Genomic DNA, 12,396 nt, shown 5'->3' on the forward strand with positions numbered 1-12,396 from the left:
ACCTTCGGAAGAACAGTCGGGTGCTCTTACCCACTGAGCCATCTCACCAGCCCTTTCCTCATCCTTTTAACCATTTATTTTATTTTATGCATATGAATGTTTGCCTGATAGATATGCATACCACATGTGCACAGAGGCCAGAAGAGGGTGTTAGATTTTCTCTGAATCTAGAATTACAGGCCAGTGTGAGCTGTCATGTGGGCTCTGGGAACTGACCCTTGGTTCTCCAAGAGAACATTAAGTGCTCTCAATTGTTGGGCCATGTTTTCAGCCCCAAATTGCTTCATTTTTATGCTTTCAGATAATTATTTGGATGAACCACAGTTGTTAATTAGTCATTGTTGATAAACATTGAGTTTGCTTTTGGTATTTTGCTAGCGTACCTAAGTTCTGCAATAATTGGTTGGTCTTGTATGTATACAATTGTATGATAAACCTGTATGTATCTAAGGATAACATATTCTAGGTATTACAACATAAGACTGTAATTGTAGCCCTCAGGAAGCTGAAGCAGGAGGATTGAGAATTTGAAGATAGCCTGGACTTCATAGTGAGATCTTGTCTCAGAAACCAAGCCAGCAGCTTATAGCAGGAGGACCTTGAGTTTGAGACTAGTTCATGTTACATATGGCGAGTTCCAGGGCACCTTGGGTTATCCACGGGAGACCTTATGTCAAAAAACTAACAAAGACAGCTGGAGAGATATCTAAGCAGGTAAAGTGTGCACCGCTCTCCCCTTGTGTTTTTTTTTTTTCCCCCTGTGTTTCATTCTCAGCACCCATATCAGTTAACTCTCTGCTCCATCATGAACTCCAGCTTCATGAAGATTAACCTCTTCGGGCATCTATACACATGTGCATTCTCATTCATTCATTCATTCATTCATTCTCTCTTATACACACACACACACACACACACACACACTCTCACACTCAGACCTTGTAAAAATCTTTTAAAAAATTACTAAAATTGGCTGATTAGATGGCTGAGTGGTTTAAAAAGACGTTGCTGCTAATTAAGCCTGATGATGTGAGTTCAATCTCTGGGCCCCACATGGTGAAAGGATAGAACATTCATACTTGCTGATTCATGAACACATATCAAGTACACAAAATATATAAATAAAAGCAAATCTGGCAACAGTAATAATAACTAGCAAAAAGTACTCTTTTTAAGACAGTTTTTAAATTTATCATTCTCCCTCCTTCCAGACTGCAGTTTCCCCACTCTCCATCCGCCCTCCTCTATTCCTTCAGAAAAGGGCAGTTTGCAGTAAGACCAGGCACCTCTGCTTACGGCTGGATGAGGCAACCCAGGAGAGGAGGAGAGGGCTCCAAAAGTCGGCAAGAGTCAGCCTCTCTGCTCCCACTCTTTGGACTCCCAGAGGAAGCCTAAGCCACACAAGTACTCTTTTTTTTTTTTTCCCTCGAGACATGGTTTCTCCGTGTGGCACTGGTTTTCTTGCAGCTCTCTTTGTAGACCAGGCCAGCCTCTCACCAGTATCCTCCTGCCTCTGCCTCCTGAGTCCTGAGGGCTGGAATTAAAGGTATATGCTACTATGCCCAGCAAGTACATTTTTTTTTTTTTTTTTTTTTTAAAGAAATATTGTCGGGCGATGGTGGCACATGCCAGTACTTGGGAGGCAGAGGCAGGTGGATTTCTGAGTTCGAGGACAGCCAGGGNGGGCGATGGTGGCACATGCCAGTACTTGGGAGGCAGAGGCAGGTGGATTTCTGAGTTCGAGGACAGCCAGGGCTACACAGAGAAACCCTGTCTCGAAAAAATAACTGTAAAATACTGAGGTTTTTTTTTTTTTTTTTTTTTTTTTTTCCCCCGAGTGATATCAGTGATTAAACTCAGGACATTGACCATTGCCAGGTCAGAGTTACTACTATATACTCAAGCACTTGAATTGCCCTTTAAGTTAGACCATAATAGTGTTTGGTCAGCAAATGAGTTTTTGAATTTGTAGTAGGTGTTAGTATTTTAAAAGTACTGTATTAAGGTTAGTAGTTAGAGTCATGCATTGGGCAATGCTTAATCTTAGATTGGCTAAGGTAACATTAGAGAGGCTTCTTGGAGCTGAATCTTCCCTAAACTAGACTGTCACTAAACTTAACGATTCTCCTGCCTCAGCCTTCTCAGTCACTAACATGACATATGTAGCTATCATTTGTGGCTTGTATTAGTCTTTTGAACAAAAGTGACATTATTTGTATGCACATATGTGACATGGATGAAGATTATAGGACAAGTGCCTGTCTGCCTGCATGAGTACTGTGTACATCCCTGGTGCCTGAGGAGGCCAGAAAAGGGGATTGGATACCCCTGGAGCTTTTGGCCCCCCTATGGGTCCTGGAATTGAACTTGGGTTTTTTGCAACAGTAGTAAGTGTTCTTAACCATTGAGCCAGTCTCCAATTTTTTGTATCTTGAGATGGTTGACAACTTCAGATCTATTGTCAGTTATAAGCTGTATTAGTCATTGAGGGTATGTATGTATTTTTGAGCTAGGATGTCATGTATCTCAGGCCTGTGGAGTGCTGGGATCAAGGCATGTGTACCACCATGCCCAGTTTATTAGGCACCTTGATTGAACTTGGCTTTAGGATGATAGGCAAAACATTTTACTAATGATGTTATCTCTCTGCACCCCTCCTTCCCCGTTTGATGTAGGGCCTATTTATGTATTTATTTATTTATTTATTTTTATCTTTAAGATAGATCCTTGCTATTAACCCAGGCTAGCATTGAAGTCCAAACAGTCCTTTTGCTTCAGCCTTTAGAGTGCTGGGTTTCCAGGGGTGAACCATTACCTGTTGAGACAAGATCTAGTTAAAGAAGATTTCCTTTTGTTTTATATGTATAAGTATTTGCCTCTATGTATATGTGTGTACCACATGCAGGCTGCCAAATACCCTAGAACTGTAGTTACAGATTCTTGTGGACTGCCATATGGGTGCTAGGAACTGAATCCAGGTTCTTTGCAAATGCAGCTGAGTTACCTTCCTGCCCCCAGAGTCCTTTTTTATTTTATTTTTATTTTTTGAGATAATTTCTTACCCTAGCCCAGGGTGTCCTTTAGCTCCTGATCCTCCTGCCTCTGGGATTTTAGAGCTGGGATTTTAGATGTTTGCTACCATTCCTGGTTTAGGCATTGCTGGGGAGTGAACCCAGGGCTTTGATCATACTAGACAAGGATTCTACCAGCTGAGCCACAGCTTCCACCCTAGTTTTAACTCCTTAGGAGCTTTGTTCTGATACTTAGCAGACAAGAATGGGGTTTTTATTAAAGTGGTGCATGCTTGAATATGTATTGATTTCTGACAATGTTTAGCCAGAGATGAGAGTTGGGGAACACTTTTCAAAGTTTGAATTCAAATTAGTTCTGTCTGTCTGTCTGTCTGTGTTTTGAGACAGGGTTTCTCAATATAGACCAGGCTGTTCTGGAACTCAGAAATCTGCCTGCCTCTGCCTCCCAAGTGCTGAGATTAAAGGTGCATGCCACCACACTTAGCCTTCACCTTAATTAAAAAGACAGACAAACATTATGTCTGTGCATTGAATGTGCGTTTGTGCTTACAGAGGCCAGAAAAGAGGGCACTAGATACCCTATGACAGGAGTTTCAGATGATTATGGGCTACTGGGTAGGTGCTGGGAATCAAACCTGGATCCTTGGGAAGGGCAGTACTGCCCTTAACTGCTGAGCCATGAGCTTATGTCATTGTGCTCATATTGAGATGGGAGGACAACTGGTGAGAATTGGTTTTCTTATTTCACCAGGCGAGTTCTGGGGTCAGAGTGCTTTTATCGGACTTCGCAGCTCTACCCGCTTGACTACCTTGCTACTGGTCTTTGACTTTTTTTTTATTTTTTATTTTTGAGAAAGAGAAATTATTTCTCAACAGTATTTATAGCTCAAGGCCTAGACTGGCCTGGTAAATGTTAAATACATGAATGAAAGTAATATTTGATTTACCTTACTTAGGTTCATAAAAGAATTCCCTCAGAAACAAATATATAGCTCTGTTGGTAGAGTCCTTGCCTGATTAGCCCCAAGCCCTGGGCTTTGTCCCCAGCTCTGCATAAACAGGTGGGATGATGACGACGCACATCTCTAGTCGCAGCACTTCATTATGGAGGATCGTGAGATGAGGGTCATCCGTGGCTGTGTGGCAAGTTTGAATTCAAAGTTAGCATATGCTGCTAAGATCTCAGGTAGCCACAACTAGAATGAGTACAGAGAACACATTCTTGTTGAGAAGCCTGTCCTCTCATTGCCTTCTTTCTGCAGAGTCAGAAAAGATCTACAACAGCCCTAAAACATCTCTAGAGGGCTGGGGGAGGTCAGTCTGGAAGACCTGAAGTGGTCAGATGGACTACTTAATTTTACTTTTGACTTTTTGTTAAATATTGGTTATTTGGGTCATGAGGTTTTGTGAATTTCAAGCATTTCATCACTTTATTATCCCAGGCTAAAGATTGTCTAGCATTGCCTCTTTTGTGCCAGTCTTCAGAATACATTCCTGATATTTGGTGGTGGGGATAAAACCCAGGGCCCTGTATGAATTAGGCATATGCTCATTATTGAGTTGCATACCTGGCCCGTCCCTTCCCTGCAAGTCTTAATGTGGAGTACTGATAACTTCAAACTCCTTGTGTAGTCTAGTTTGGTCTCCAACTTGTGTTCTTGCCCAGGCCTTCTATGTGTTGGGATTACAAATATGAACCACTGGCTTTTAGACCATGCTTTCTTTAAATTTTTTATTACATTTATTTGAGTGTGGCAAGTGAGGGCACACCTGTGCCATGGCATACATGGAGGTTAGAGGATCATGTGATCAAATTTAGGTCATCCCACTTGGTGGCAAACAGCTTTATTCACTGTGCCTTGTGTATGTGTGTGTGTGCCCCTCTGTCTGTCTATCTCTGTCTGCTGTCTGTCTGTCTCTCTCTCTCTCTCTCTCTCTCTCTCACACACACACACACACACACACACACACTCCCTTTTAAAAAATATTTAATTTTTTATTATTTTAATTATTTATATATAATGAAAGTATGTGTATATGTGTGTTAGGTGTCCAAGATTTAAGAGCTCCTTGGATCCTCTGGATGTTGAATTCGTGTAGTCCAATCTAACTTCAAACTTATTTCAGCTTCCTAAATGCTAGGATTATAGATTGTACCACTGTGTCCTGCTCTCCTTAAATAGATTTTTTTTTAAGATTTATTTATTTATTTATTATATGTAAGTACACTGTAGCTGTCTTCAGACACTTCAGAAGAGGGAGTCAGATCTCGTTAAGGATGGGTGTGAGCCACCATGTGGTTGCTGGGATTTGAACTCTGCACCTTTGGAAGAGCAGTCGGGTGCTCTTACTTGCAGAGCCATCTCACCAGCCCTTAAATAGATTTTTTAGTAGATGTAGATCCTCAATCGACATACATTAACTGTAGTAACCATTGCATTCACAAATTACATTTTATATTTCCATTCTTCAGTTAGTGGTCATCTGACTTTTTATACTTTTTTGACTGTGGTAAATTATTCTGTGAACATTTATATACGTGTGTGTGTGTGTGTGTGTGTGTGTGTGTCTGTGTGTGTGTCTGTGTGTGTGTCTGTGTGTGTGTCTGTGTGTGTTTCTGTGTTTCCCTAGTATTAATGGCAGGCAAGTATTCTACCACTAAACTATACCCCCAGGCCCTGACTTTGTATCCATTACTCTTGAATATATCTATGAATATAATTACTGGGTTATATGGTTATTAATTACTCTTATGAAGAAATCTTTTTCTTTTCTTTCCTTTTCTGTCCTCTGACCTTCACACACATGCATACCCACAGGTACAAGCATACCCACAAGCATACATCATATGCTTCCATACAATAATATACTTTAAAATAAATACCTTTTCTTTAAATTATATTACATTTTAATTTCACCAGTTTATTTTCCTTTAGTGTGACTAGTAAAAAACTCTTAAGCATGTGGTTCAAGTTACAGTTTGGGGTGTTCTGTTTTGTTTTCTGGTGATCTGAGGATGGAGCCCAGAGTGTTCTGTCCACGCATTTCAACCGGATGCTCAGCCTCTGACTCCTTGTGGAGTAACATCACCTGCATGGGCGGACACTAAAAAAGAATCCACTGAGGGACTTCCCAGAAGACTGAACTGAATTCAGACCCAGGCTATTCTTCTAACTAATCTGTGCAGGGCTTATCACCTTACACTGCATTCAGCATCACAAAAACCAGCAAGTGGAGTACCTGGAACTCTGCTGCACTGCCCCGCAGCTGGCTGACGTTCGGTAAGGATCCCCCGTGGTACTGGGTAAGACGCAGTTGCTGAAGCTTCTGAAATTGAACCTGGAAACAGAAGGAGGTCAAGAATGTTCACAATGGCTCAGCAATCTCAAAGAGGCAACCCAATACAGACACTATCTTACAGAATGCTTCAAAACAAACATCTTGGGCGGCAGGCATGGGGTTGTGGGAGGGGGTGAGCAGGAGAGGGTCAGTGAATGGGATGTAAAGTGAATAAATAAAAAAATAAAATTAAATAATAAAAAGAAGTTGAATTTTGTGAAACAAGTCTGGAAAATGTATGTCAATGGATGCGCTGCTTTAAAGACATGAGTTCTAGAATGTATATTCTGTATAAGTTAAATACATTGGTCTTGTGAATAAGCATGATATATGTTAATAATAAATCAGGACAGTGTCATTGGTGAATCCTCTCAATTTGCACATCAGAACACATTCCCCGATATACTTTGATGTATGGATTACTGATAAAACTGATTCACATTTGTCTTTCCAAAAAAACAAAACAAAACAAAAATCTTGGTTTTGATTTCTTTTTTTACTTGAGTTTTGATTTCTTTTTTTAACCTTCAGGTTTCCAGAGCTTTCTGGGTTCTGTTTCGTTTGGGTTTGGTTTTGAGATACAGTCTCGAACAACCCGGGATGGCCTCAGCCTCACTGTGTAGCTAAGGACCCTGATCCTTCTGTCTAACTCCCTTGTAGTGAGGGCGAGGTTACGCGCACCACCACAGCCTATCTTCTTTCTAGTTTTTTAATTTATTAGTTTTAGAAAGATTTATGTATATTCCAAATGTCCTGTATACCATGATATATAGGTATGCAGACACAATCTTTAACAATAAAAGACTTCCTTAAAGAAAATTAAGTCAGGCAGTGGTGGCACATGCCTTTAGTCCCAGCACTCGGGAGGCAGAGGCAGGCGGATTTCTGAGTTTGAGGCCAGCCTGGTCTACAGAGTGAGTTCCAGGACAGCCAGAGCTACACAGAGAAACCCTGTNCCCGAGTGCTGGGATTAAAGGCCTGCACCACCAGGCCCGGCAGACTTTTACTCTCTTTTTCTTTTCTTTTTTTTTTTCTTTTTTTTTTTTTGGTGGAAATCTTTTTCTTTAGAGACAGGATTTCTCTGTGTCCTGGAACTCAGTCTGTAGACCTTGTACTCAGAAATTTGCCTACTTCTGTCTCCTGGATGCTGGGCTTAAAGGTGTGTGCCACCACCACCTGCACTGAAGAAATCTTTTAATCTTTCAGAAAGAAAAACATTATTATTATTATTATTATTATTATTATTATTAAAGATTTATTTATTTTATATATTTGAGTACACTGGTTCTGTCTTCAGACACACCGGAAGAGGGCATTGGATCCCATTACGGATGGTTGTGAGCCACCATGTGGTTGCTGGGAATTGAACTCAGGACCTCTGGAAGAACAGTCAGTGCTCTTAACCGCTGAGTCTTCTCTCCAGCCTGGATCTTTTGGTCTTTTCACAGGGTGTATTAAAGTTACCATCCTGCTTTGCTCCACCAGTGCCTGTTGTTTGGCTGGTCATAACTCAGCACATTTATTTTTTGGCAATGTGTCTGATAATACAATGTAATCCATTTGTAATAAGAATATGAATAGAAGGCAGAACCAATTCCATCTCCTCAATTATGGTTAAATTCTCATAAGTAGTATCTGAGGTTTTATTGTTATCGAATGATAAATGCAGTCCTTAATAATTTGAGTTTCAGTTGTCCTATCCAGCTTTGAATCCATGGACTAAACTGATACTGTGTGTGTTGTGTATGTGTATGTGTGTATATAGGGGCACGTATGCTTGGAGGCCAAAAGTGTCAGGTATCTTGTAATAAATAAGTATAAAGTATGCCTTATGGAAATGCAGGGAAGATCATTGTGCTTGATAAATTGGAAATACCAAGTAAATAAGAACTGAATATTTATTAATGATTGCAAATAAAAAAGTACAATTAGGACTTAAATAATATCAATGATTGGCAAATTTTTCTTTTGTGGGCGGTGAAGTTTAGATAGTGTTTTTCTGTCTCTATAGCCCTGGCTGTTAAAGAGTTCAATTTATTGATCAGATTCATAAAGATCTGCCTGCCATTGCCTATTAAGTATTAAAGTTGGATGCCACCATCACCTGGTAACAAGTTGCAGATCACATTAGAAATATAGGTACCTGAGTTGGCAAATACAATGTTAGTATCAATTAGATTTTAGCAAATAAAGGATTTATTTTGCTTTTCAGGCATTTGTTTTTTGAGACAGTCTCATGTAGCGCCATATTGGCTTGGAACTAAACAATGTAGTAGCTGATGCTGTTCCTGAACTCTGAGACTCTGCCACCATATAGGGCTTCATTCAGGCTCTAAAAGTTTATAGTTAACAAACTTTGAAAGACTTTCTGAATTGATTGGCAAATATCTTCCCTTTTTTAAAGGGAAGTTCTATATTTTCTATTTAATTCCTTAGTGACTTTATGAAAATGAAAACTGTAGTATTTTCAGGTGAACTTAACTTACAAACATGAGTATTTTGAAGCATCGTATGTCATTCTATTTCACATGCTTTATGTGGAAGCCTGTTTCTTAATTGTATGTGTGTGTTTTGCCTATATGCCTCTCTGTGTACCAGTTTGTGTTTGGTGGCACTAGGGTTCAGAAGAGGGCTTTGAATCCTCTGGAACTAGAATTACAGATGGTTGTGGCCACTGTGTGTGTGTGTGTGTGGTGGGGGGCAGTGAAACCGCAGTCCTCTGGCAGAGTATATATGTTCTTTTTTTGATTTGTTTTGTTTTTTCAAGACAGGGTTTCTCTGTATAGCCCTGGCTTTCCTGGAACTCACTCTGTAGACCAGGGTGACCTCGAACTCAGAAATCCGCCTGCCTCTGCCTCCCGAGTGCTGGGATTAAAGGCGTGTGCCACCACACCTGGCCTCAGAGTATATCTGTTCTATTTGATCTTTCTCTCTAGCCCCAAGTACAAGCAGTCTTTAGGTTGAAAGATGCTTTTAAATAAGGGCATAGCTCATTATTTATCAGTTACTTGGATTATTTCAGTGAATCATTCCTTATATTTTTTATGACCACTTGATTGCCAAGTGGATAGTTTAAGCCATTTAGGAAGAAACGTTGAATCTGGAGGAGCTCTGTAAGCACCTTTGAAGACATGGTCCTTAGGGTGAAATGGTCCTTGGATGAACCTGAGAGATTGTTCTTAGTCCTTGAATTCCAGAGAGTTTGGCCTCAGCAAAATACCTTAGTATCTTTGCACCTTTTTATGTATATACAGGATTGAAGGCTCAGGCCTGTGAAACATAAGTTTTTTTCCTATGAAAGCAGGAATTTGTGTTATTTACAGACATGGACATCAGAGCTGAATGGAGGCAGTTAGATGCCATATCAGTCAGGCATATTATTTTTGAAGAAAAGATTCAGGCTGAGTTGAACAATTCCTAGGAGCTTCATTTATATTTATATTGTATTCTATTTGAATGTTTTTCAGAGTTGTACTATGTAATTTGTATATCTTTTCTGTTTATTATGGGAAAAGTGTATGTAGTATGAGTAGAGTATGTCCTGTTCTTTTAGAATTTGATTTTGTTCTGTTTAGGGCAGAGTCTCACTATGTAGTCCTGGCTCTCTGGAGCTCACTGTGTAGACCAGGCTGGCCTTGAACTAGTGATGTAATCTTGCCTCTACCTCCCATGTACTAAAGTTAAAGGCTTGTACCAACATATCTTGTGTAATTTTAGGATTTTGTTTTCATAATCACCATTAATGATTGTAAAACAAATTGAAAATTATTCTAAAAGGTTATGCTGTTAACAGTTAAGGCAGGGTAATTTGTGCTGGGTTGTCTTCTGGTTTTTTTGTTTGTTTGTTTGTTTTTCTTTTTTTAAACATTAAAAACATGTATTGTTGCACTGGAGAGATAGCTCAGGTTAAGAGTACTGGCTGCTTTTCCAGAGGTCCTGAGTTCAAGTCCCAGCAACCACATGGTGGCTCAGAACCATGTATGGTAAGATCTGGTGCCATCTTCTGGGCTGCAGGCATACATGCAGGCAGAATGTTGTATGCATAATAAATAACCAAATAAATCTTAAAAATATTTATTGTGGTTGTGAGTAGGTACTGTGCTAATGTGGAGGCAGAGGGTAACATGGGAGTTTGTTCTCTGCACAATGAGTCTCAGGTTGTTAGCTTGGTGGCAGGTGCTTTTACCCACTGAGCCATCCTGCTGGCCTGGCTGGGTTTTCATTTTGTTTTCCTAGGCATTGCTTTTCAGAATTCTAATTGGAGGATAATGCTTCGAAGGTTTTTTATTCTTACTGATTCCCCATGTTTTGTCTATCTAAGTGTCAACCGAAGAAAAAATCTACTCCACTGAAATATGAAGTTGGAGATCTCATCTGGGCAAAATTCAAGAGACGCCCGTGGTGGCCCTGCAGGGTCTGCTGTGACCCATTGATTAACACGCACTCAAAAATGAAAGGTAATAACTTACAGTGGATTATTTGTTGTAAAATACAATGTGTGGAATCATGAGCTTTTTAGTAGTTGTTTTTAGTGTGAATCAGGATTTTAGTACTTAGCAGTAATACATTGTTTTCTTGGAAATTTTTAGGATTCAACACCTTTCATTTTTTTAGATGTTTTTGTTTTGTTTTTGAAGTTTGTCTTACTCTGAGATTGAAATGTAGTTAGATCAGGCTGTTAGTACTTGCCTGGAATTTCATGGTTGGAAAGATGGAGTCAGAAGAATCATGGATATGAGGACAGCTACATAGTGAGATTATGTTTTAAATTTTTAAAAAAGATTTATTTATGTATATGAATACACTGTAGCTGTACAGATGGTTGTGAGCCATCATGTGGTTGCTGGGAATTGAACTCCCTCTGGCCCCGCTCACTCCAGCCCAAAGATTTATTTATTATTATATATAAGCTGGAAGAGGACATCAGATCTCATTATAGATGGTTGTGAGGTACCATGTGGTTTCTGGGCTTTGAACTCAGGACCTTCAGGAAAGCAGTCAGTGTTCTTATCCCCTGAGGCATCTCTCCAGCTCATTTTAAATTTCAAGATCTCAGGGCAGTGAAGGTGCACACCTTTGTTACCCAGCACTTGGGGGACAGAGAGTTCCTTGCCAGCTTGTTCTACAGAGTGAGTTCTAGGACAGCCATGACTGTTACACAAAGAAACCCTGTCTCAAAAAACAACACAAGGGCTGAGAGATGGCTCAGTGGTTAAGAGCACCAACTGCTCTTCTGAAGGTCCAGAGTTCAAATCTCAGCAACCACATGGTGGCTCACAACCATCCGTAACAAGATCTGACGCCCTCTTCTGGAGTGTCTGGAGACAGATACCGTGTACTTACATATAATAAATAAATAAAATCTTAAAAACAAAAACACATAAAACAAAAAATCCCAGTTATTTTGTATGTACACAATGGAAAATAAAAATGGCAATATAGTTCTACGAATTAATGTATGTCCTTAGTCTCCCTGTCAAAAACCCCGGCCCCCATATTTTTGTAAGTGAGGTTTTATTTTTCTCAGGCTGGCCTTGAACTGTCTGACAATCTGATCCTCCTCCGTCTTCCACGCGCTGGGATAGCGGTGTGTGCCACCCAGTTTATGCGGTGCTGTCATCTCACCTGGGGCTTTGTGCATTGTGTGTAGGCATTTTACAAACTGAGGTTCGTCTATTGACCTTAGACTAAATATTTAATTAAGAATTTACATTATTGGGGCTGGAGAGGTTGCTCAGTAGTTAAGAGTACTGCCTGCCCTTACAGAGATCCTGAGTTCAATTCCCAGCAACTATATGGTGGCTCACAACTGTCTGTAATGAGATCTGATGCCCTCTTCAGGGTGTGTGGTAAAAGTGATCATTCATACATAAAAAATAAGTAAGTATTTTTACAAAAGAAAAGAAAATATAACTTACATTGTCTTTAGCCAGAGAAATGGCTCAAAGTGTTTGAAGTATAAGCCTGAAGACCTGAGTTGCTTCGTCGGGCTACCTATGGTAGAGAGAACTAGCACAAGTCGCTG

General features: G+C 40.0%; 1 protein-coding gene across 13 annotated transcripts in view; it reads left to right on the plus strand.

Moving 5' to 3' along the window:
- The window catches only part of Nsd1 (nuclear receptor binding SET domain protein 1), a 105,395-nt gene that overhangs the window by 15,767 nt on the left and 77,232 nt on the right, over positions 1-12,396 (plus strand). For all 13 annotated transcript variants that reach the window (XM_029547473.1, XM_029547470.1, XM_029547474.1 and 10 more), the window contains one exon: positions 10,693-10,828. In XM_029547473.1, coding sequence (XP_029403333.1) covers positions 10,693-10,828 — 136 coding nt within the window. The remainder of the gene's footprint in view (positions 1-10,692; positions 10,829-12,396) is intronic.

The sequence above is a fragment of the Mus pahari genome, chromosome 16 (assembly GCF_900095145.1).
Source record: "Mus pahari chromosome 16, PAHARI_EIJ_v1.1, whole genome shotgun sequence".
NCBI lineage: Eukaryota > Metazoa > Chordata > Mammalia > Rodentia > Muridae > Mus > Mus pahari.